Raw genomic sequence first — 25,041 nt, forward strand, 5'->3', positions numbered from 1 at the left:
TAACCTAAAGTAACAACCTTAGCAAATATAATACAGAAGAGTAAAATAGATTGTTGTACTATAGTTCTAAAACTTGCTCCATAGAATGTTGTTTCTTCTAGAATAACAACAATCTTGATGCTTGTTGTCGAATTCTTGCACAAGAGAGCAACAAATACCTATATATGGAGTATCACAACCCAGATGACACCCGAGTGAACAGGAATCGTCTTCTGCATATTAACCTTGGCATCCATCCTCATACTAACTATGGAGGGGATGGACCTCAACTTAATGGTGGTCGTACACTGGTACATAGTTCAAGTGATGGACATATTGATCCACAATGCACCCCGGGCAAACAGCTGATCTGTTTAGTCCAAGAACCACATTCTGCTCCTGCTGTTGTAGCAGCTTCTCCAAACTACAATCCTTTTTTTATGAATGATCAGAATAGAAATGCAGCTACTCCTCCTCCACAGACACCTCAGCAATCTTCTCCCATACAGCCTGGAATGAATACATCTACTATGCAAGGTCCTCCTCCTCCTCCATATATGCATATACCTCGGTACAGCACAAATCCTATAACTGTTACAGTTTCACAAAACCTCCCTTCTGGGCAACCTTTACCGAGAGCTTTACAAATTCTTCCTCAGATTCAAAGTACTCCTTATGGAAGTCCTGGTTCACTCTATATTAGGCAGGCAACTCAATGTTCTTCGGGACGACAGACTCCTACTCAAAGTACACAGTGGCATTCATCACCACCAGGTCCAGTTCCACATTATAGTCCACATCCGTTACCTGTCTATCCACATCAACAGAGCTATCAGCCTTCTCAGTATTCTCCCAAGCAGCCTCAGATTCCTCAGTCTCCTTTTAGATCACCACCTGCTTCCCAGTGTCCTTCTCCTTTTGGATCACCTCAACATCAAGTTCAACCCAGCCAATTAGGACATCAAAGTTCCCATGTATTTATGCCTCCTAGTCCTTCAACCGTGTTACCCCATCCATATCAACAAACACCTCAGACATATCAAAAACCAAGTGGACACTCAGTATCTTATCTCCCATATGGTGGATCTACTTTATCTAAAGGCTCCATGAACAAGATAGAAATTACTGTTGAACCACCACAAAGATCTGGGACTACACTTAATAGGAGCCCTTCACCTATAAGTAATCAGCCATCCCAGCGGAATCAGCACCCACTATATACACCTGCAACTCCTTCAAGTTCCCCTTCCAGAAGTATAGCAGGTCAGCCTAAACCTTATAGTGGTAATCCTGTATATATAACATATACACAACCAGTTGGACCTTCAGGTGTCCTTACACAGTCCCCCCGTGTAATGGTATCTCAGCCAAATCCAGCAGTTTTTAAAATCACAGTAGGTCGAGCTCTTGCTGAGAATCTTCTAAATTTAGTGGACCAAGAAGAACATTCTGCAGCACCAGAACCTATTCAACCCATTTCAGTTGTACCAGGACCTGGAGGTGAAAGAGGAAGGCATAAGTACCAGAGAAGTTCCAGCTCTGGATCAGATGACTATGCTTATACACAAGGTAAGATTGATGAATTTTTTGCTTAATAATTCTCAAAATGTTTCCTAAGAATCAGATCATTTGGACTGTGGTTCATCTTAAATAGCTGCCTTCCCAAATACAAATATACCTCCAAATGTATAAGTTAATAAGGATAGGTTAACAAAATAATGCCTGTGATTTTCTCTCAAGGTGAAACAAACAGATTTATTTCATTTATCAGACTTATTTGAATTCTGCAGCAGTAAAAATGGTGTTGGGGTGGGCCTACTGGATCAGTGTGATATGGTGATAAAAGTATGATAACCTAATCTAACTAGCATAGCATAGCATAGCAATAGCATAATATATGATATTGCAAAAATAGTTGTTAATATATCGTGAACCACATAATAGCACAGAAATGAACTGGAAATGGGACTGCCTTGGAATATGACTTAATTGAATTAATTCTGACTATATAAAAATAATATACCATTACATATTTCAGATAAAGGAAGCTTAAAAGTGTAGAGTGTAGAGTACTTTTTAAAAAAAATCAGTATAAATTATTTGTTTTAATCTTTTTTTTTATTGAAAAAGTTTTAGAACAACAATTAAATTTTTCCCCCTCCCCCATCTTCCCCCTTCCCTCCAAAACCCCCTCCCCCCCGACTTCCCAGAGCAAACACAAGGTATAGTTCATTAAACAAACAGTCATACATTAAATTTTTAAAATCTAACACATTATAATCCTTCTCTCCCACATAACCTGACTTCTTCCATTAAAATCAAAAACAACATCCTTCATTCAAAGGCAATCCGAAATTTCTTAATCTGATATCTATTTTGAATATAATCAATCCAGTTCTTCCGTTCATTTAAATATTTTTCTTGAGTACTGTCTTTCAAGAAGGCTGAAATTTTAGCCATCTCAGCCAAATTGGAAACTTTCAATATCCATTCTTCTATTGTGGGTAATTCTTTTTTCTTCCAATATTGTCCAATCAACAGTCTTGCTGCTGTTATTAAGTTCAAAATCAACTTAGTCTCAATCACTGTATAGTCCGTTGTTATTCCCAAAAGAAAAAATTGCGGTAGGAACTTTATCTTCTTCTTCAGAACATTCTGCATAATCCACCAGATTCTTATCCAAAAAGACTTAATTTTCTTACATTTACATAATAAATCATAACCTTCTATATTCAAAATCCTTTCCTCCGTCAAATTAAACCAATCACTTATTACCGAAAGAACAACTGCTTCATAATACAGTTTTAAATTAGGCATTTTTAATCCTCCTCTTTCCCGTGTATCTTGCATTATTTTCATTTTGACTCTCGCTTTTTTCCCTTCCCATATAAATTTATTAATTCCAATCTGCCATTCTTCCAAATTTTTGTCTTTCTTAATTATTGGTATCATCTGAAACAAGAACAAGAATTTAGGCAAAACATTCATTTTTATAGCTGCTATTCTCCCCAACAAAGATAATTGTAATTTTTTCCAAGTATTCATTTCCTTCTGAATTTTTTTCCATAACACATCATAATTATTCTTATACAATTTTACATTTGATGAAGTAAGAAAGACTCCTAAATATTTAACTTTTTTTACAATTTCAAATCCTGTTATTTCCTCTAGTTTTTCTTTCTGGTTCTTAATCATATTTTTGGTTAACACTTTTGTTTTATTTTGATTCACTTTAAACCCTGAGACCCTTCCATATTGATTAATTACTTCCAACAAATATACACTTGAATTTATAGGCTGAGTCAACATAACAACCAAATCATCTGCAAATGCTCTAACTTTGTATTCATGTCTTCTAATTCTAATACCCTCTATCTCCCTTAACTCTCTTATCTTATCCAATAAAGGTTCCAAAGACAAAATAAACAATAAAGGTGATAAAGGACACCCCTGCCTTGTTCCTTTCGCAATTTTAAAACTATCTGTCAAACTACCATTAATTATTATCTGAGCTGTTTGCTCTCCATAAATTGCCCTAAGTATTCATATAAAACCATTTCCAAATTGCATTTTGTCTGTTAATTTAAATAAAAATTCCCAATGCAAACGATCAAAAGCTTTCTCTGCATCCAAGAATATAAACGCTGCCGGAATCTGATTTTTCTTTTCCAACTATTCCAATAAATTCACTATCTGCCTAACGTTATTCCTCATTTGTCTCCCTTTTATAAAACCAGACTGGTCAGTATGAATCCTTTGTTGTACAATTTCCATTAACCTATTTGCCATTATTTTCGCAAAAATCTTATAATCATTATTCAAGAGTGAAATCGGTCTATAATTCCCAGGCTTAGTACAATCCTGATCCTCTTTTGGTATCAATGAAATAAAAGTAGTCCTCCATGATGGTGATTTGTTTTAATCTTGAATACAGCTTGAGTTTTATCAGTATAAATTGCAATAAATTGTAATGTTTATTGAAGTTGTTTTTTCATATTTGAGAGACTAGTCCAGGCCATTACCAGGAGTCAACACTGACCTGAAGGTACAAAAAGAAGTAGGACTATGGTAAAGCAGACATTAATTCACTGAAATGGAAGGTGGAAGAATAGGACAGCTTCTGCTATATAGTGGGCTATATAGACATAAGCCAAATTGAAAAAAAATCCAATAAGAATATCTCACAAATATGTTCCACTTTGTAGTGAGCTTTCTTGCAACAAGTATCTTATATTTTAGGTACCTCCTTTTTTCCTCAAAGGGAAAAATAGAAGATTCACGAATGAAAAAAATGGTTAAGATTCAAGGTTTATTTATTTATTCTAAAACAAAATATAAAGCAGTCAAATAGACTGTACAATCAATTGTTGTTATTAATTTATGTTGCTCCAGTTTCTGGTTATTGGAATTCCTTGAATTTATCCTGAGCACTGATTTTGTGATCTGGAAAGAAAACTGTTTTTCTAAAGGACAAACTGTAACACTCCCTTAATAGGTGGTTATTTATCAGTCAGACTACATTGCAGTTCATCAGACTACTTCAGACTACATTGCAGTTCATCAACTAAGGTTTCTTCATGTACAGCTAGTTCTTTATTAGTGAAGGGCTAATGAACAAAAATGAGCCAGGTCCCTGAACTGATAATACAGGTGGCCCTTGGTTAACAACCATTCTTTGAGCAATCAAACTTACGATGGTTCTGAACAGTTAGTACTTATGACAAGTCCTCCAAGTTCCAGCTGTTGCCATGCTCCTGCATTCATGTGGTTGTGATGCGAGTGCTTGGCAACCAGACACATTTCTGACCATTGCAGCATCCTTCAATCATGTGATTGTAATTTGCAATTTTCCTTTATGGTTTTCCACAAGCAAAGTCAATGAGAAAGCCATCAGAAAATCTGAATTCAGTCAGGGAAAAGTCCTCACTTAATGATCCACAGTGATTTGTTTAACTGGTGACTTTTGGAACTGCTATAAGTAAGCAGCACAGTCATGTGATGTCACACTTTACAACTGCATTACTTAGTGATCAAAATTCAGGTCCCAATTAGCATTAAGTGAAGATACCTTATCTTCATGACTATGTAACATAATGAACTTCTTTATGGAGGAATATTAGTCTATAGCTCTTGTTCCTTTCTCATGTATTTGTACCTCAGTATTTGATTGCATGTTTATGTTTGCTTCTGTTTTGAAAAGGTCATTTGTTTGTACTTCTGTAGTTAGAAGTTGTATTTCTTAATTTTATGCATATTATTCTCTGTAATGCACTAGCTTTGCTGTTACATCAACGTGCAAGGATGGAGAGGTTAGCAAAGGAGCTGAACTTTGAGAATGAGGAACTTGAGAAACTTAAAGGTGACGTAAATAATATGGAACATGATCTTATGCAACGGCGTCTGAGAAGAGTGAGCTGTACAACCTCAATCCCAACTGTAAGCAATTTTTCTATAATTATATTAAAATAAAATTATTTCCTCTATTGACAGTATGAATAATTTACTGTATTTTAAATTCATCATTTTTCATCCAATATGTAAGTCTCAGTTAAGTTGTTTCAGCAGCTAGTTACAACATGTTCTCTTAGTTGCCTCAAATGCTTTATCACCTCTTCCAAATTCTGTAATACTATCTCAAGTGATTGTTGTTGGTTTGGAGTTGTTCTGAAAAGGCATGTCAGCAGTATGTTGTTGCTTCAGATAAAAGTAGGAAACCCTAATTACAAACAATATTCTAAAACTTAAGGCATTGTATCTGTTGTGATCTTTGACAAGGCATTGATTGAGAATTGGCAGAGGTGGAGTGTTTTCTGGGTCTTGTCTTTCAATAATTATATGCTTGCATGTGCTAGTATCTTAATTCTTTAATTCTTTTTATATTTCTTAAATTCCTTCTCCTAAAATAATATGTTGAATTGAAGTTCTGATAGAAGATGATTATTTGCCCCAAAGGGGGATGTAGTGGCATAGAGGGTTAATGATACTGGATGTGCTGAACAATTGCCAGCACTCTGGCAGTTCATGTCCAGCTCTGCAGGACATGGTGAGCTCCTTTCTTTTATCTCCAGTTCCTGCCCACCTAGCAGTTCAAAAGCCTTGTTTGTGAATAGAGAGGTAGGTTCTGCCATTTTGGTGGTGGGAAACTGCTGGCTGCGTTCTGTGACCAAATTTATTTTATTTATTTTATTTATTTACACAAATTGTTGTGATAATAACTATATATCATAAGGAACTATATACATAGAAGTTTTATTAGCATTAAAATATATTATCTTTACATCATTATTGATACTGAGATTTTGCCATGGTGTCAAACTGGATTTCTTTGAGGGCCAGTTCTCCCCAGGCTGGCCCAGGGGAGGAGAGGGAGAGAGAGGATGGGATGGACGCCTCCTGCAGCACCCTGCCGGCCAAAATGGGGCATGGGTGGCCCGCATGCAGCCTCCTTGTGCCCATTTTCAGCCTGGACGGCCTCCTAAATCACTTTAAGTTAAAACCTTTATTGTCAGAGTACAACATGTGTACTATGAGATTGGCTGAGCCTCCCTTCATGCACCCCTGTAACACAATACAACTCACAATGAAAGACAAAAAAACCCAAAATCCCTATCCCAGTGAATCCTGGTAACAATCTCCCAATCCTATTGCACCATGTGAACTTATTGCACGTCGCGCCGGCCCCATACTATGTTGTTGTAGTTATTTTTCATTCAGGAGTCTGACACCCCACGGATAAACTGTTCTTCAATCTGTTTGTGCAGCTGCATATGCTTCTATATATCCTTCCGGATGGAAGGATAATAAAGAAGTGCTGACCAGGGTGTGAGTCGTCCCTGAGGATTTTCCTCACTTTTCTAAGGCAGTGAGCCCATGCGATGTAGTCTAGTGGTATCAGGGGACAGCCCATGATGTTTTGTGCTGTGCTCACCACCCTCTGTAATGTTTTTCTTATCCGTGGCTGTCAAGCCAACATGCCACACCATAATGCATTGAGTGAGGATGCTTTCTATTGTGAACCGGTAAAAGGTGGTCATCAGTTGTTGTTCCCGTTCGTTTTTTCGCAAGACTCTAAGGAAGTGGTGTCTCTGTTGGGCCTTTCTAGCCACCTGGGTCATGTTGATCTTCAGGTGAGATCTTCACTGAGATAGAATCCCAGGAATTTAAAGGAGGAAACTTATCTCTACCCAGCCCCCCTTGATGTAAAGTGGGGCAGGTTCCTCCCTCTTCTTCTGGAAGTCTAACATCATCTCCTTTGTCATGCTGATGTTCAGGTGCAGGTTCTTTTCTAAGCACAATGTTTTTGAACCTCCCCCCGTACGCTGTTTCATCTCCACCTGTAATAAGACCCAGTACGGTGGTATCATCTGTGACCTTAATAATCACAGTGGATGAGTCAGAGGATACACAATTATGTGTGTACAGTGAGTACAGTTAGAGACTAAGCACACAGCCTTGTGGGAAGCCAGTGCTAAGCTTCAGGGAGGTGGATATGACAGACCCAGCCCTCACTGTTTGTGGCCAGTCCCTCAGAAAGTCTTTGATCCAGTCGCAGATGAAAGAGGAAAAATCCAAGTCAGTCAGCTTTCCGATAAGGATGCTCAGCAGAATGGTATTAAAGGCCGAGCTATAATCTATGAAAAGCATCCTGACATAGTTTCCGGCTGTCTCCAGATGGCTCCCTACAGAATGTAGGCAGTAGCTATGGCATCGTCTGTCAATTCCCCTGTAGGCAAACTGATATTTGTCAAGTCCGGTGGGAGGCATGTCCTAAGGTGTTGGAGAACCAATCTCTCGAAGCATTTCATCACTACAGACGTTAGTGTGATAGCTCTGTAGTCATTTAGGCGGTTAATTACTGTTTTCTTCGGGACTGGGACAATAGTGGCTGCTTTTTTATTATCCTTCCATCCGGAAGGAGATATAGAAGGAGATGGAACATTGGCCGTTTGCAGGGAGATGTCAAAGATCCTTGTCAGGATCCCTGCTAATTGGCCGGCACAAGTATTTACCACTATCCCCAGCACCCCATCTGAACCTGCAGCTTTGCTGGGATTCACAGCCTTCAATACAGCACTCACTTGGTGTTCATATAGGGTGAGTGGCTGAGAATCAGAAGGCCAGCAGGCTGAGGCTACAGGATCTGGTCTTTTCACCTTGTAGCGGGCGAAGAAAGTGTTCACCTCTACCAACAAGGCATCAACGTTGACCATGTTCCTCGTGTTGCTGTTATGATTATCTCTGCCACACTTTCTTCAGGTTGTTGTCTGCTAGATGGTTTTCCACCTTATGTTTGTATTGTTGTTTTGCCATCTTAATGCCTCTTCTAAGGTTTGCCCTGGCCTCTCTATATCTATCACTGTCCCCTGCCTTAAAGGCAGAATCCCGGGCTCTCAGAAGCATCCATACCTCAGCAGTCATCCAGGGTTTACAATTCCTGTAGACTCTGATGCACTTGTCCACTGTTACGCTGTCAGTGCACACTTTGATGTAAGAGAGTACGGCATCAGTGTATTCATGCAGGTCTTGATGTTCAACTCCATTCCACTCAGTGGTTTCAAAACAGTGCTGCAGCTAACTGAGAGCACCCCTGGCCAGGTTTTAACCACTCATAACTGGCTGAGTTCTTTTCCAGAAAAAACTCAGGGACATACTTCGGGCATAGCAGCAGTGAAAGATGGTCAGATGTGCCCAGGTGGGGGAGGGGGAATTGCTCTGTATGCCTGTTTCAGGTTAGAGCAGTGGTTCCCAACCTTTTTTTGACCATGCCTCATCTAATCATCTCTAAAATCCTGATGCCTCCCCCTTGTGACATGTAATTCTTACTATTAAAAAAGTGAACTCCTACTCATGTGGAGGAAGCCTAAAAGGCCATTAACTTGGTTTAAACAAGGTTCCAAATTGCCCCCATTAAAAATCAAATTCCCCCCCCCTCTGGGATGTGGGCCCCACATTGGGAACCACTGGGTTAGAGTACACACAGTCTAAAGTGTTCTTCTGTCTGATGGAAAACTGCACGTACTGCACAAACTGAGGGGGAACTGTCTTTAGACACACTTGATTGAAGTCCCCAGCCACGACAAGAGCACCCTCTGGATGAGTTTGCTGCTACCTGGAGATGACATCGTATAGCTTAGTAAGCGCCATGCTGACATTGGCATCAGGTGGAATATAAACAGCTATAATGATTATCACGATGATTTCTGTAGGCAGATAAAATGGCCTACATGTGACAGTCATCAATTCCACATCTGGGCAGCAATATGTATAGACTACTCTGCTGTTAACATATCAGTCACTGTGTCCTCCTCCCTTGCTCTTACTGGAGTCGCCATTTCTGTCAGAGTGATAAGTGACAGGCCCAAATGGGGTGCAGGGGTCTGCACGCATCCTCCCCATACCCCATTTTGGTCAGCAGGAGGGCTGGAAGCTGTCCAGGCTGAAAACAGGGCATGCAGAGGCACCCCCATGCATCCTCCCCATGCCACGTTTTGGCCAGCAGACTGCTTCAGGAGGCCGTCCAGACTGGAAATGGGGCATGCAGGAACCATGCAAGCTCCCCCCCCCCGCTCCCCATTTTCACTAGCAGAGGCACCATGGGCCGGTCTTTTGCTATTTCCAGGCCAGCCCCATGGGCCAGATTTGAGCACCCTGTGGGCCAGATCCGGCCCGTGGGCCTTGAGTTTGACACCCCTGCTCTAATGACACTAAGACTCTCATCAGTGATAACATTGGCATGGATTGTTATAAAATCTGGATAATTTAATCTAGCAGTTTAAACCTTAGTTTAAAGTACTGAAGGAATGCAAGTACCATGTTTCCCTGAAAATGCAACCTACCCCAAAAATAAGCCCTAGTGAAGGGGATGGGTGTGGCCAGCACAGGATGCAGCCCTTCTCTTTCCCGGTCACCTCATGAAGGCTCGGCCCCTTAATCGCGGCCCTGTGAATCAGCTGAACCAGCGAGGCTGGGAACTGCCTCTCATTCTTTCTCTCTGGATGCCTGGAGGTGTTTCCGGTGTACTTTTTCCAGCCCAAGCCCTGCCCGCAACACTGAGCAACCTTGCAGCCAAGGGCCCCTCTCTTCCGCAGCTCATCTTGTGGCTCAGGAGCTGGTGGTGACCATGGTTGTGCTCCGCCAGGCCTGCTCAGGCTGCTGCTCTGATGTGGCAGAAAGGCTTCCCCCCACCTCTGCTCATCTACTGGACCTGTTTTACTTGCTGTTGCTGGCCTCACCCTCCTGGCTGTGCTGCTCTCCCTAGGCCTGCTGGGCAACTCAGCCCAGATCTCCAGAGCACCTTCCCTGACGCCGGCCTGCCAGGGCCCCCTTTGGCAGCTCTTGCGCTGCCCTGTGCGAACTGCATGTCGACCCTTTAGTGATACGGAGGAGGAAGGGGGCGATCGCCCCTTCCTCCTTTGCACCCCAAAACACTATCTTCCCTGGCCGCCGAGCCCCTGGCCTGCACCCCTCTCACTGGAGCAAGATATGCAACTCAATGTTACCTGTGGAGGCCTCTCAGTGCAATTCTCAGCTGCAGCTTCAGAGCAAACCTCTGCCTTCCCTGCACAGGATTGCAAGGCTGGAGGCTTCAAAGGGAGCATTTTTGGGATGTGCATCTGTGCAGGGTTCCCCAAAAAAAGGACGATCGGCAGGAAAATGGGGGGGGGATTTTCCTGCCGATCGTCCTCCTTTCCTGCCGATCTGTGCATGTGCACAGATGCACGTTCCAAAAATGCTCCCTCCATACATCTTCAGCACAAGGAAAGGATGATCGGCAGGAAATGCGGCTGTGGGGAATTTTGGGAGTTGAAATCCACAACTCTTAAAATGGCCAAATTGCTGCCCATTCTGCTGTTGGTGTCAGCTCGCAAAGCATCCCTGGCCTGCTCTTGAGTTGCCATAGGCAAGGGGGATGGATTCACACTTGTCATTTGCACCATTCCCTGTCAGCCTCTCATAAGCAAAGTGAACAGGACCTCTGGTGGCTCAGACTGCTAAGACAGTTTGTTATTAACAGCAGCTGCTTGCAATTACTGCAGGTTCAAGTCCCACCAGACCCAAGGTTGACTCAGCCTTCCATCCTTTATAAGGTAGGTAAAACGAGGACCCAGATTGTTGGGGGCAATAAGTTGACTTTGTATATAATATACAAATGGATGAAGACTATTGCTTGACATAGTGTAAGCTGCCCTGAGTCTTCAGAGAAGGGCGGGATATAAATGCAAATAAAACAACAACAACAACAACAACAAAAAACGGGCAAGCTGGAAGGGAAAGTCACAAGTTTCTCCAGTAAATTACTCCCATTGCTTTTTCTCCCAAGGAGCCTCCTAGAGATTACAATAGCACCTTCCCCCAAATCATCCTGCTTGTGCTTTGTAGCAATCATCCACAGCCCTGCTGACCTGCCTGCAGTCCCCCATTATCCATAGCACCTGCCCATGACCCCCAATGGACTGTACATGACCTCTACCAATCTGCTTATGCTCTAAAGAGCCTGCCACCAACAACCTGTTTGCACCACCCACAGCTCAGTCTGGCTTCCCTGTCCATGTGGACTTGGGGTTGTTACACATTGCTTAGAAATTCAAGACCCAATTGCTATTGTAACCTGAGGACTGCCTATAGGTATTTTCAATATATAAATTGATAGATAAAATATTGAAAATAGTCATTTTCAATTTGATAAGGAGACTATTTTTTTTTAATTTTTTTTTTTTACATTTATATCCCGCCCTTCTCCGAAGACTCAGGGCGGCTTACAGTGTATAAGGCAATAGTCTCATTCTATTTGTATATTTTTACAAAGTCAACTTATTGCCCCCCCAACAATCTGGGTCCTCATTTTACCTACCTTATAAAAGATGGAAGGCTGAGTCAACCTTGGGCCGGGCTTGAACCTGCAGTAATTGCAGGCTACTGTGTTCTAATAACAGGCTCTAACAGCCTGAGCTATTCCGGCCCCTATTAATTAATCTATCATTTCCAGTCTGTGGTTCTTGGAATTCTTTGCTTCTACATTGAACGTTGATTTATTTATTTATTTATTTATTGATGTGGAGACAAAAGCTGTCTTTCTAAAAGACATACATTCTCTTATTAGGTGATACTATCAGTAAGGAGGAACTGTAGACTATACTTTTAACTCATCTTTTTTGTAATTTATGTATGCACCTCTGATAAAGGTAAGGGATGGAAAGGTGGGGAGAATTTTTTAAAATTGTGAATGGACTTCTGGTTGGCTTGATGTACACTGAGAGCATATGCACCAAGACAAATTTCTTGTGTATCCAATCACACTTGGCCAATAAAATTCAATTCAATTCTATTCTATTCTATTCTACATTTATGTGTTTAGTTAAATGAATGTGCCAGCTTATTTACTTTCTATTCTTGATTCTCTCCGCTAGCCCGAGGAGATGACAAGATTGAGAAGCATGAATAGGCAGCTCCAGATAAATGTAGACTGTACTCAGAAAGAAATTGACCTCCTTCAGTCTAGAGGTAGATGTTTTCAATGATTTTCTGTATCTGAAATGCATTGATTTGGAGCTTTATATAAGCATTTAAGAGATTTTATGAATACAGTATTATTGTATTTTCCTATCAGTCATAGAAAGAAAGATAATCCAATCTATTTTATTTTTACTAGATGTATTGTTTTGATACTTTAGTGAAAATGTTTGCAAATATTGATTCTTATCATTTAAGTGATAAAATTTGCAAGCATTCTTTATTATATATAGGCAGTTTCCAGAATAGCAAGGCTATATGATTTTAAGACACTGTTGTTTGCTGCATTTCAGTATCATTTCATGTCAAAAGCACACTTAACCAGTAACTTCTTTTACCTTTTAAACATATATCCTGTTCAAAATACATTATTTTCTGCTTTTTATTAATAGGAAACTTTGACCTGAAAGCCATGAATAATTTTTATGATAATATAGAGCCTGGTCCTATTGTGCCGCCAAAGCCATGTAAAAAAGGTGAGTCACTATACAAATGTTCAAGATGTAGCTTGTTTCTGGTATTTTTTTGCAGAGGGATTCTTATAGTAAAGGTGAAGGTAAAGATTCCCCTCACACATACATGCTAGTCATTGCCGACTCTAGGAGGCGGTGCTCATCTCCATTTCAAAGCCGAAGAGCCAGCGCTATCCGAAGACGTCTCCAGGGTCATGTGGCCGGCATGACTCAATGCCAAAGGTGCACGGAACGCTGTTACCTTCCCACCAAAGGTGGTCCCTATTTTTTCTACTTGCATTTTTCTACTTGCTTTCGAAACTGCTAGGTTGGCAGAAGCTGAGACAAGTAACGAGAGCTCACCCTGTTTCATGGCAGCACTAGGGATTCGAACCGCCGAGCTGCAAACCTTTCGATCGACAAGCTCACCCTCCTAGCCCCTGAGCCCCTGAGCCCTGAGCGTCCCTATTCTTATAGTAGAAGGAAGGAAATTAGATGTATATGTTTCTTATGCACAACTATTTTTTATAAAGAAAGGCATTATGTCAAGAAATATATTGTGCTTTCCATTATTTATATCTCGTAGAAGCTGTGCACAAAATAACATTCACCAATTACATTATGAATTTGAAAAGTAATGTTTGCAGTTAGAATGTTCTCTTACTTGGATTCTCTTTATCTAGTTTTAGGACTTTTGGTGGAGAACAGAATAGTAGAACAGGACAGTTGGCAATGTGACAACCTAGGTGATTGGTTCTATTTATTTAATCAAATTTATTGGTCACCTAAATCCAGTGGACTCTGGGCAGTGTACAAAAATAGAAAAAAACATAAAAACAACTGATAACATTAACTCAGCAGACAGCCTTGTATAAATAATCCGATAAACAACAAAATAAAATAGGGACCTTAAACAAATAATAAACATCAAACCCAGACCTGGCACCAAAGCTAGGTTTTCAAATCTTTCTTGAACCCTAGGAGAGAGAATGTCATCCTTATTCCTTGAGGGAAGCTGTGAAGAGGATGGTGGCCACAACAGAGAAGGCACAATTCCTAGGTCCCACAAGGTGACAGCAGTTAATGGTAGGAACCTAGAGTGCACCCATTCTGCTGAAATGTACTGGGCAGGCAGAAATGATTACAGACAAGCAGTCTCTTAGTAATCCTGATGCTACAATTCTGGCATCAAGCCCTATGCCATATATGGCTTTATAGGCTCTCTACCTCACATATTACAGTCATCTCATTATATTTGAGTAGAAGTTATAGAAATAGTAGTTTAGGGAAGTATAAATGTTGTTGCCAGGTGGCCATATTGTACAAACTATGGAGAGAAAGATAATTCAGTTTAAAATATATTAAATATAATTGTTATAAATCAGTTTGCTGATATGTTCAAATGAATGAAGACTGTACCTTATATATAATCTAAAGTAATTGTGTATATATATAAATGTTGAATAGTTCACCCTTCTGTAGAAAATACAGGCATTTATAGTTTTCCATGCATTATTTTGTGTAGTATTTTCAAAATCTTTAATTAATTAGGATAAAATATAGGAAATACTTTGTTAGATTATAAAATAAATGTTTAATCAAAATCAACCTAAAGACATAGTAATTAATATAATTCAGTAACATTTTAGAGTAATGTTCTGGACCATTCTTGATAAATAACTAGGCTCCCAATAGATATTAGTAGCTAAAGTAAGAATGTATCATACCCACATTAATAAATTGTTCCAACTCAACACATTATTTCTTAGAAACAATTCTAGTATGGGATATTAAAATACATCTTAGTAATTTTCTCTTGTTAGAATGATTTTGAAATTTAGTCTGGTAGATCTCATACTATCTACCTCAAATGACAAAATTTGGCAGAAAAGAATATACCGTATTTTTCAGAGTATAAGACGCACCTTAGTTTTGGGGAGGAAAATAAGAAAAAAAAAATCTGCCTCTGCCTACCAGCATCCATCGGTATTCATCTGGCTAGCATCCTGTCAGTGTGTGAAAGAGTTGAGGGCTGTTTGGAAACTGAAACAGTATTTGCTGTGTGAGAACAAGGAAGGAGACAGCAAGGAACCCGGGTGTGGCTTAGCTCAACTGTTCTAAAGCTGCATGCTGTGCTGATCTCTGAAAATAAAACTGAAACTGAAACTCCTCTGCTTGTGTTTTGCTTGTATTTACTACTATGTTGGAACACCTGCGTTTGGTATTGTGTTATATAAAGAGAAATTGTTGAATCCTGCTGAATCAGTTACTTGTGTGTGCTTTCTGGATGTGATTGCTGCTGCAAACTCTGACAGTCCTTGTAGCAAATAGCGAACAGCCAGGTCAGCTTCAGCACATTATTGCAGCCTGATTTAGCACCAGCAGCTGATTGGTGGGTGGATCAGCCTCCTGGAATACTCCCAATCAGCTGTTCCAGGCTCCAAGGATTGCCACAGACCATCGCTTCCTCCGTGCCTTGCAGCGTTTTGGGCTACCTTTGGTATATAAGATGCATCCAAATTTTCACCCTCCTTTAAGGGGGAAAAAAGTGTTTCTTATAGTCCGAAAAATACGGTACATAATTCACATAACTTACTATATTTTTACTGGAGACCAAAATCACGTGGACAACAGAATTTATTTACTTGGTATGTAGTTAAAGTGTAGTACTGGAGAACCAGATTCTAGTTCACCTTCTGGCATAGAAAACTCACTCAATCAACGATTATTGTAGAGAAAACAAACAGGCCTTACAGTGTGCTTATACATGAATGCCAAATAAAATATTAATACTAATGTTGTTATTGACCTTTGATGTTTATATATTTAAAAGTATTATGTTTTATAAGAAAAATGATTCTTTGTAGACCATCAAAATAGTTCCAAGCAAGTTCTGCGATCACAGCCAAGAGATGAGGACTTTGAAGGAGCTCCATGGAATTGTGACAGCTGTACTTTCTTGAATCATCCAGCACTGAATCGTTGTGAACAATGTGAAATGCCGCGGTATGCCTGAATTTATCAAAGTCTACTTTGTATTAAGATGGGCTTTGAGATCTCAGCCATAGATGAAAATTCGGGGGATCTTTTAGTTCTCTACCAGATCATTTTCAATTTTTGAGAGAAAAAAATCTTTTTCATTCATGCTGCACTAAAGATTAGCTTATGGAAACATATTCTTATCCCATGGTGGTAAGAAAGTTTGAAAGGATATTCTGAATCCAAGATGAAGAATGTATGCAGGAAAACAAGTGATTACTGTTGTTCTAGCCCCCATAATTACATTTGCTTGTTAGTAGTCCTTATATATATATTTTTATAAGCATTGAACAATTACTTTGTGAAGTGTTACAGGTATGCAGACAAACTGTGAAGAACCAGAGCTGATCTGGCCAGAGCAAGCTGGAAAACAAGAGCTCCCTATGTTTCCAGATTATAAACTACTGAAAAAAGGGGGAATCAAAGAACAGAAAAGGATAGTCTGACATGCTGCTTTTTTCAGGGTAAATTAAGTCTACACAATTGCTGTTTTGATATTGTGAATCATGGTAGGGAGGGAAAAGTACTGTACTATCTTATTTCTAGAGTACAATCAGAAGTTATTTTACAGTCCCTTTTGCTTGTACAGCACTCACCAAGTCATGCTAACACTGGTAGTTAAATAATTATATCATATTACACAAGAAAAATAGTGCTGCATGCTTTCATTAGGCCTTTGTGTTTTAAAGCTAAAAAGTAAAAGTATGCTTTTATAAATTACCAGTATGTTCCCTTGAAACTGCTTGACAGTGGAGTGGACATATACCAAATGCAGAACTGTTCCAAATTCTTTTTGGAAAACTTGAGTTCAGCCATTGATAGTATAAGAAATGTTTGCACCCTCTTTCTTAGGCCTTTCAGCTTCCATTTATGTGAAGAATTCATAATGTTTACAGCACAGAAGGTACTTTGTATCCCCATTCTGATTTCACTGAAAACCACTAATCAATATGAGCTCTCCAATAAAGTTTATTTGGACATTGTCAGTAAACTAACTTGTATTAATTAGTATGAGTGGTGGTTTTTGAAATGTTGCACATTGTATTTTGGTGTGATCCTTAGACATTTAAAGGGTATAGGGAATCCAGAAATGATATAGAGAATCCAAAAGTTGAATTGTACTAGTACCTGTATGAATATGCTAATCATGTATAGGAAATTTTATTTGTGAGTGCTTCAGGATATTGAAATAAAGCAATCTTCTGAGTTTGAAGTTGAGTCAAAAATAAAATTGTTTATGAATAATCAGAATTCCTTTTTCACACTGAAGAATCACTAGGACAGTGAATTTTACTTCTTACACATTCATTACTCTAGATTTTGCAGGGATTGCAAAATGGAGAATCATATTTTATTTGCGCATATCTTGCTTTTATCTGTTAGTATTATATATGATATAGTTTCTGTTCAAATTGAAATGTATTGAATGCAATAGATGTTAGTCCATAAAATTCTTACAGAAGCTATATGGAATAAAGCTTGATTTAATCAGTCAATCAAATAGAACAATTACATTATTATTATTATTGTTATTGTTATTATTGTTATTATTATTATTTATATTTGTATACCGCCATTCTTCCGAAGGACTCAGGGCGGTTCACAGCCAATAAAAACAACAGAAAACATATAATACATATAAAACAGCTAAAAACAGTATAGAAAACTTATTCAATTGATGGCTTAAAACTTTTAAATACAAATTTAAAACCCCATTTAAAACCCCTGATTTAAAACCCCAATTTAAAACTACGTTCACGCTAGTCCTGCTCGTCGAAACAACGTCTTCAGCTCGCAGTGGAAGGTCCAGAGGTCGGGGAGTTGATGAAGGCCCAGAGGAAGCTCGTTCCAGAGGGTAGGAGCCCTCACAGAGAAGGGCCTCCCCCTGGAGGTCGCCAGCCGACATAGTTTAGCTGACGGTATCTGGAGGAGGCCCTCTCTGTGAGAGCGCACTGGTCGGTGAGAGGCTACTGGTGGTAGTTAGTGCCCATATTAAGATTTTTTTAGTTGACTTTTACACTGTAACAAATATGACTGAGAATTAAAAGGGAACTTGTAAGAATTCTGTATCCCTACTTAAGAGTAAAATTATGAAATTTTCTTTTACCTAGAGAAAAAATTAAGATGTGAAGATGCAAAGACTCTCATGTAAAGTGTTCTTTTTTAAGTTATCTATTAAATCTCATTAGTATTGCTCCTTAGTATTGGTCATAACTTCATGATCTTTTTAAAACAACCTGCTTGGCACTTAGTCAACTACTATAGGGAAGGTAATTGTACTCATGAAGTTCAAAACATAAATAGCATGTTTGGAGGTATTCACGATTTTAATTGGCAATGAGATACTGTACTTACAGGTTTATACGAAAGTTAGGCTGAGTTTATTTTAAGGGATTTTTTTTCCTGGATTTGGAAAGCACCATCAAAATTTTGATGAACGAATACATAGGAACTTAAGGTTTCCTTATCTTATGTCATGAGCAGGGAATTCTTTGGACATGCCATGCTGGGTGAGTTCAGTACATTTGCATAATGCCCAGGCTAGATTGTGGAACTAATATAATGTTCAATGATCTACTCATATTTTCACTACTGAAATAGAAGTCAAAACACAGTTTGTAGCAGGGAAGGTAATAGTGTAATTTCAGTGTGCAAAAGAATCCTTTTACTGATTTACTTGTAAATGTCCTTTCACATGTAATATAGATGATAGCAATGAAAATAATTTTAATATGTAAGTTCATGTGACTCTATTCATGTCTATGTGGAAAGTACCCAGAAATAAGTGAATTCAATCAAAATGGATTTAGGTTATGCCAAAATAATTGCTGATTGTCTAAAAGGTTTCATTAATGTCTGGACTCCTTATGTTTAATACACGAAATGCACTGCAATGACTATAAATTCAGAATGTGCGTGTCTGAATGGTGGGATTCTGAGGCCATCAGGAATTTTAAAAATGCACTACTTTTTAATAATAACTGATTTGCCCTTGCCCATAGGTCTTGGATGAATCTGTTTACTAGAAAATTCAAGAATACCTTCTAATTCTCCAAAACCTTTTCTTTATATATGCCTCTTTTGTATTTAATGTTATTAAAATGTATCCTTTCACATATAAAAAGATGTCCCAATTTTGATTGATAGAATAGTTTATAGCAAGCCAAAATTAAATCCTGTACTTGATTATTTGATGAAACTATCAAGCTAGCATGTTTGTGTAGGAAAGAGGGCTAAGAAGAAAAGAGACACTGTTTTGTAAAATCTGATGGAGATGTGTATTTCTCTGTGATATGTATGTATTTTTCCTTATGGCAGATGTGTGAAGCAAATATAATTTTTAAAGAGCTGGTCTCAGTCATATTATTAAGTCATGTTTTCCCTCAGTTATTGTATGTTTCATTTCTGTACAGTTCTTATTTCCCATCCTTTTTTATTATAAATTTCTTTAAAATTTCTCGGATTTTACAGACTTGGAAATTAGGACAAAATATTTTAATTTTTTTAAAGAGTACATGAAAAAATTAAACATTTGGTTATGACTTTGTATTCTTGAATTTACAAGCTTCTAACTTGAGAAAGCGTGCAATGTGGTCTAAATGTGAAATAAATTCACACTATAGCATGGAATAGAATGATAGGCTGTCCGTCAACCGAAGTTTGAAAACATGCTGAGAAATAAATGCTCATTATAGTTAACATTGTGTCCATGTGTTATATTTGTTTTTACAAATAACCTTTACAAATAACCTGTGCGAGAAAGGGAATCCTTAATAGGTAGGTTAGTTGAATTAATATAATAGCTTAATCTTTTTTTTAAGTTTTTTAAAAATATGTTCTTTAAAACCTGTGTATCTTCTGCTCTATTGAAATCCTGTTAACTTTGTTCACTATAAAACAAAACCATGCTCTTTCTAATTGTAAATAGGGTGTTTTCCTATCATATGGATTTGTGTATGCTGTGAATGAAAACTATTATTGCAAGATAAAATGTATACGATGTTAAGAGGCTGTGCATGCATGATTTTCCAAATAACATATATTGAACGCTGCAGTTGCCTAAACCCAATAAACTAAGAAAATGTAACATCGTGCTTTTGGTTTTATATGTAGCAAGAACTTGCAGTTTCTTTTAAATCTTTCATCTTAAAATAGAGCATCCTTATAGGTGTACTGCATTTTTTCCCCCCAAATATAGATAGTTTTCTTTGATGTCTTTATTGAACTTATTGTCAGCCTTTCTTGCATGTTAGATGCATGCAAATGGTGCATACAAATTGTGGTCCTGTGCAATGGAAAATTAGAATTTTTTACTTTATTGTCTTCATCTTTTATACATCTCATCACACCTGCTTTGGTTTTTAGTTGTCCAAAAGATATCTATAATATTTTTTAATTTTCTTCAGCAAGAATTTATATGGTTAGACAAAGGACAGTTTGCTTTTATGTAGCCACTTAAACAGGTATGGAACTTCATTCAGCCAAGATACTATCCATTCAATAGTGCTTCAAAAGTTTAGGTGATTTTAAGGGGAATTAATGGCATCACTTTAGTTTAACAATTCCTGATTAAGGCTTGTTGCTTTTTTCCCCTGTCTGCAGATAGGAAGCCACTATTTACACAAAGAAAAATTATTTTATAGAAGACAGGAACAAAACAATTGGAAAGAACCACCTTACACATTCCTAATGGTAGTCCTAGCCATACAATTACTTTTTCTTCATAGAAATAAGCAGGATCACTGGTAGTGGTTTAACTTAGGTACAGTTCAGACTCAGTGGAAACACTGGATATCCCTTAAAGATATATAGAATGGATTTTAGTGATCTGCTTACTCATTGAAAATGTTTGGGCAGTACTCTGCTTTTTAGCCACGAAATACAATTTATTCCAGTAGCAGCTGGATCCCTACTGGTGGTTGCCTCTTAAGGAAATCTATAATTAATTAGGTAATTAAGAATAAATTAAATGGTCCTTGCTGTCCTTTCTAATCAGGGGTAGGTTCCACTTACCTTCACTACAGGTTTGCAACGGGAGCGTGCTTGCGTGCGGCGCTTCTGTGCATGTGCAGAGCATTCGTGATGACGTCTGGGTGAGTGGGTGGAGCCTTCCGCCGCCGTTATTATCGGTTCACAAGATCTGGACTGAACCGGTAGCAACCCACCACTGTTTCTAATGATTTGTGTCCAACTTATATGAATTCCCTTAAAAAATGGTTCCCTCTTTAAAAACAATTAAAGGCTAAGTAACTAACATGTATATTGTAAGATAAACTACCACATCCAGTGATTACTTTAAATAGGTATTTTTTAATATTGAAGTTAAAATTAAAAAGTTTAAAGATAAAGTTGTCTGTCTCTTGTGATGTCATGTCATTAAAGTGTTTATAAACTAAGAGATATTTTGGTGATTATACAACTTACCTTACAATATATACTTCCCATCCTGTTTATATCAGTTTCAGAAAAGCAAGTTTACTCTAATTGTATACAGTGCTAAATTTTCTTGATTCCTTACATATTTTTATTCAGGTATTCAACTTGCATGCTATTTTGTTTTACATGTGAATTTTATTTGTATATTCCCTTAGCTTCTTTTAAATGTACAATATATCCAGTGCCTCTTCATACACAATTTGCTACCATAGACTCTTTGGACATGTTTTTATGCCTGGGGTATAGTCCAAATTCAAATTTCCTGCCTATTAAGGTAGAACATTTTCTGCAGTTGTTCTGCATCTTTTCACTTATGGTAGTGTCTCCAAACCACAACAGCTACCGTGTTTCCCTGAAAATAAGACCCTATTTTATATTTTTTTAAACCCTGAAATAAGCACTTGGTCTTATTGTTATGTGCTCAAAAGCCTGATTGGGCTTATTATCAGGGGAGGTCTTATTTTGGGGGAAACAGGGTACAACTGGATCATTAACATAAATGCAAATAAACATTTGGAATGATATGTAATAGCTTTATTTTATATAGCTGAAGATTCTACAAATTATGAAATATACCTTTAAAAACAATATAAATAATCTTGGCTGATTTTTGAACAGAATTTACAGACTCCTGGTCTTCTCCCCCCACTCCCCCCATTGATTTATTGTTGAGTTTCATTTTTCATTTAGGATTCCCTGGGATCTCTGGTTGGGTGCTCAAAGGTACCTTGCCGCCTTTCCCCATCATAATGATTAAAGTGTGCCCATATAGAGTTCCACCTCAGGCAAAAGCCCATGCTGGTAAGATATCTGCATCTTTGAACAACTGTTTAGTTACTTATATACTTTCAGAATGTATATGGACACCTTACTTTATGCATTTCGCAAAAATCCATAAAAAAAATATATAGAATCACCTTCCCTTCAGACACCAGACCAAAGCAGCCTCGCAGGTCAATCCTTTTAGCCTTCCATGAAGACCTGACTCTTCTCCCAAGTGGTGGACTAGGTTGAGGGCTGAGTTGGGAGGCTGTCTGGTTTGCAGCTAACCAATGTATAGAGAGAAAGGAAAACCCATTAATTAGAAGTATTTATATAAGGGAAATTCTGATAGCTCAGTATAAATATTTTTGTTGTAAAGGATTGCAAGATTTGCAGCAATACTACTTACTAAAGGGTGGAATGGAGGGGTTGGCATATTTGAAGTGAACTATTATTACTGTCAGCTTGCCTCTGATCAGTACCCAAGAAAATACATGCCCAACTTCATATGGTTATAGAGAATGGTAATTTTTACTGAGTACGTCTGATTGCAAGAAAAGAAAAGTAAGATCTGAGAGTAGGTGTGGTTTACAGATACATTTCCCCTCATTCATCCCTCCTCCCTCCAAAGGTCAAACAGATCTAGTCCAATCTTTGCCTTCATGGGCCACGTGGTTTTCTTCTTCCGATGTTATTCTTCTGTCTGGTGTGCAAAGATCGTTGATGCCAGTGTGCGTCTGACTGTTTGAATTCCTTCTCACTCCTTTCAATGGCAGCCAAAGCTTAAAGAGCCACAACCCCCATTAGTCTAGCATCTATTGCTAACAAATTAGCAATAAAACACTTAACAAAGTAATAAAACAGTTAAACATCCTATTACCTAACTAAACACTTACAGTAATAAGCGGAGGCTGACATTCGGCCCTCCTGCAAAAAGGACATTAGTCCTAGAAAAGAAGAAAAGAAAAGTTAAGGTTTATCAGGATACTTTTCATAGAATCATGCTAGCTTTTTGGAGGCACGAACATTCTCTGTGTTAACCTATTCTGCCTGGGGTAAAGGAAAGTGTTTCCAAGCTACTAAATATTGGACTTTATTTCTATGTTTTCTAGAATCTAGGATCTCTTTGATTTCAAAATGTTGTTCTCCTTCTATGAGAATCGGTATGGGGTGGGGGGTAGTAGGCATGAATAGGGGATGTGTGTTCAGGTTTCACTAAGCTAATGTGGAAAACGGGGTGAATTCTCAATGTTTTGGGTAGTTCCAGTTGGACAGTAACTGGATTGATAATTCTCACAATGGGGAAAGGTCCAACATATTTAGGTCCAAGTTTCTTTGATTTTTGAGTTGTTTGTAAATATTTGGTGGACAGATAAACTTTATCTCCCACTTGGTACTTCTTTTCCGGAGCCCTTTTTTTATCTGCCTGCTTCTTGTGTGAGCGATGCGCGTCATCAATTGCCTTGCGAGTTATCTTCCAGGTACTTTGTAGTTCTATCCATTCAGCCAGTGATGGAATCGAAGGTTTCTCTTCGGGAAGTTCTGGGATGGGGACAAACTCTTGACCAGAAGCTATTTTGAATGGAGTGAAACCCGTGCTGCTATGTACAGAGTTATTGTAGGCCACTTCAGCAAAAGGTAGTAGGTCTGCCCAATTATCTTGTTGATAATTAACGTAACACCTTAGATATTGTTCCAGTACCGAGTTTGATCTCTCACAAGATCCATTAGTCTGAGGATGGTGGGAGGAGCTTAACTCCTGGGCAGAGCCAAGGAGTCATAGAAACTCTTTCCAGAATTGGGAAGTGAATTGCACCCCCCCGGTCCGAGATAATCCGTTCTGGGACCCCATGTAACCTGTAGATGTGTTGGACAAACAACTTCGCTAAGGTTTTTGCTGATGGTATTTTAGCACACGAGATGAAGTGCACCTGTTTGGAGAACAAGTTTGTTACTACCCAGATTACTGTATTGCCCCCACTCTCAGACAATTCCACTATGAAGTCCATGGATATTTCTTTCCATTGGGCTCCTGAGCAAGCAACTGTTTGCAGCAATCCTGGTGGTTTTCCTGGCAGTCTTTTCACCGCTGCACACACAGTACAACTCGCTATGTAAGATTCCATGTCCTTTTTAAGTCCTGGCCACCAGAATTGCCTTTTCAGAAGGTGCAAGGTTTTCACAAACCCAAAATGTCCAGCCATTTTAGCATCAAGGCAGCACTGAAGTATGGTCTCCCTTGCAGACACAGGGACATACAACTTCACCCCCACCCAGGCCAGTTCATCACGGAGAGTACATTTGTGCGAATGTGCTAAGAACCAGTCATCAGTGTCCAAGGCTTCCTTTAATAACTTGGTGAGATCATCTGGTAGTGCTGCATCGGTTTTTGCTTGGGTTCGGGTAATGGCTGGGGCTGCTACTTGCTGAACCAGGAGTATAGGGCGTGCCACTTCCGTGCAAGCGCTATTGTATTGAGGCAAACGAGAAAGAGCATCTGCCAGGAAGTTCTTACCCCCTGGAATGTAATGCAAAGAGAAGTTAAAACGGTTAAAGTATTGGGCCCATCAAGCTTGCTTTGGAGACAGTTTTCTGGGTGTTTTCAGAGCCTCTAAGTCAGCGGTTCTCAACCTGTGGGTCGCGACCCCGTTGGGAGTCGAATGATGATTTGTCAGGGGTTGCCTAAGACCATTGGAAATATGGGAAGTATATGTGCGAGTTGAAGAATCACGCTCCAATGGTTGACTCCACAAGCCAGCTGCAGGCTCTTCAAATCGCTAGCCGAATTCGACTTCAGGCGCGATGAATTAAAAAAGAGAGAAATCTTTGCTCTGATGTCTCCCTCTCAAGCCAGCTGCAATCA

At 38.8% G+C, this 25,041-nt stretch overlaps 1 protein-coding gene across 8 annotated transcripts in view; it reads left to right on the plus strand.

The window, feature by feature from the left end:
• The window catches only part of TAB3 (TGF-beta activated kinase 1 (MAP3K7) binding protein 3), a 56,477-nt gene extending 35,196 nt beyond the window's left edge, over positions 1-21,281 (plus strand). For 2 of the 8 annotated variants that reach the window (XM_058185921.1, XM_058185922.1), the window contains exons 3-8: positions 102-1,548; positions 5,255-5,415; positions 12,387-12,480; positions 12,882-12,965; positions 13,923-14,027; positions 15,809-21,279. In XM_058185921.1, coding sequence (XP_058041904.1) covers positions 102-1,548; positions 5,255-5,415; positions 12,387-12,480; positions 12,882-12,965; positions 13,923-14,027; positions 15,809-15,957 — 2,040 coding nt within the window. In that variant the 3' untranslated portion in view covers positions 15,958-21,279. Of the gene's footprint in view, positions 1-84; positions 1,549-5,254; positions 5,416-12,386; positions 12,481-12,881; positions 12,966-13,922; positions 14,028-15,808 lie in introns of those variants that run through there. The other 6 variants (XM_058185923.1, XM_058185925.1, XM_058185926.1 and 3 more) reach the window with 6 other exon arrangements.
• The last annotated feature ends 3,760 nt before the right edge of the window (positions 21,282-25,041 follow it).

Source organism: Ahaetulla prasina, chromosome 5 (assembly GCF_028640845.1).
Source record: "Ahaetulla prasina isolate Xishuangbanna chromosome 5, ASM2864084v1, whole genome shotgun sequence".
NCBI classification, from domain to species: Eukaryota; Metazoa; Chordata; class Lepidosauria; order Squamata; family Colubridae; genus Ahaetulla; species Ahaetulla prasina.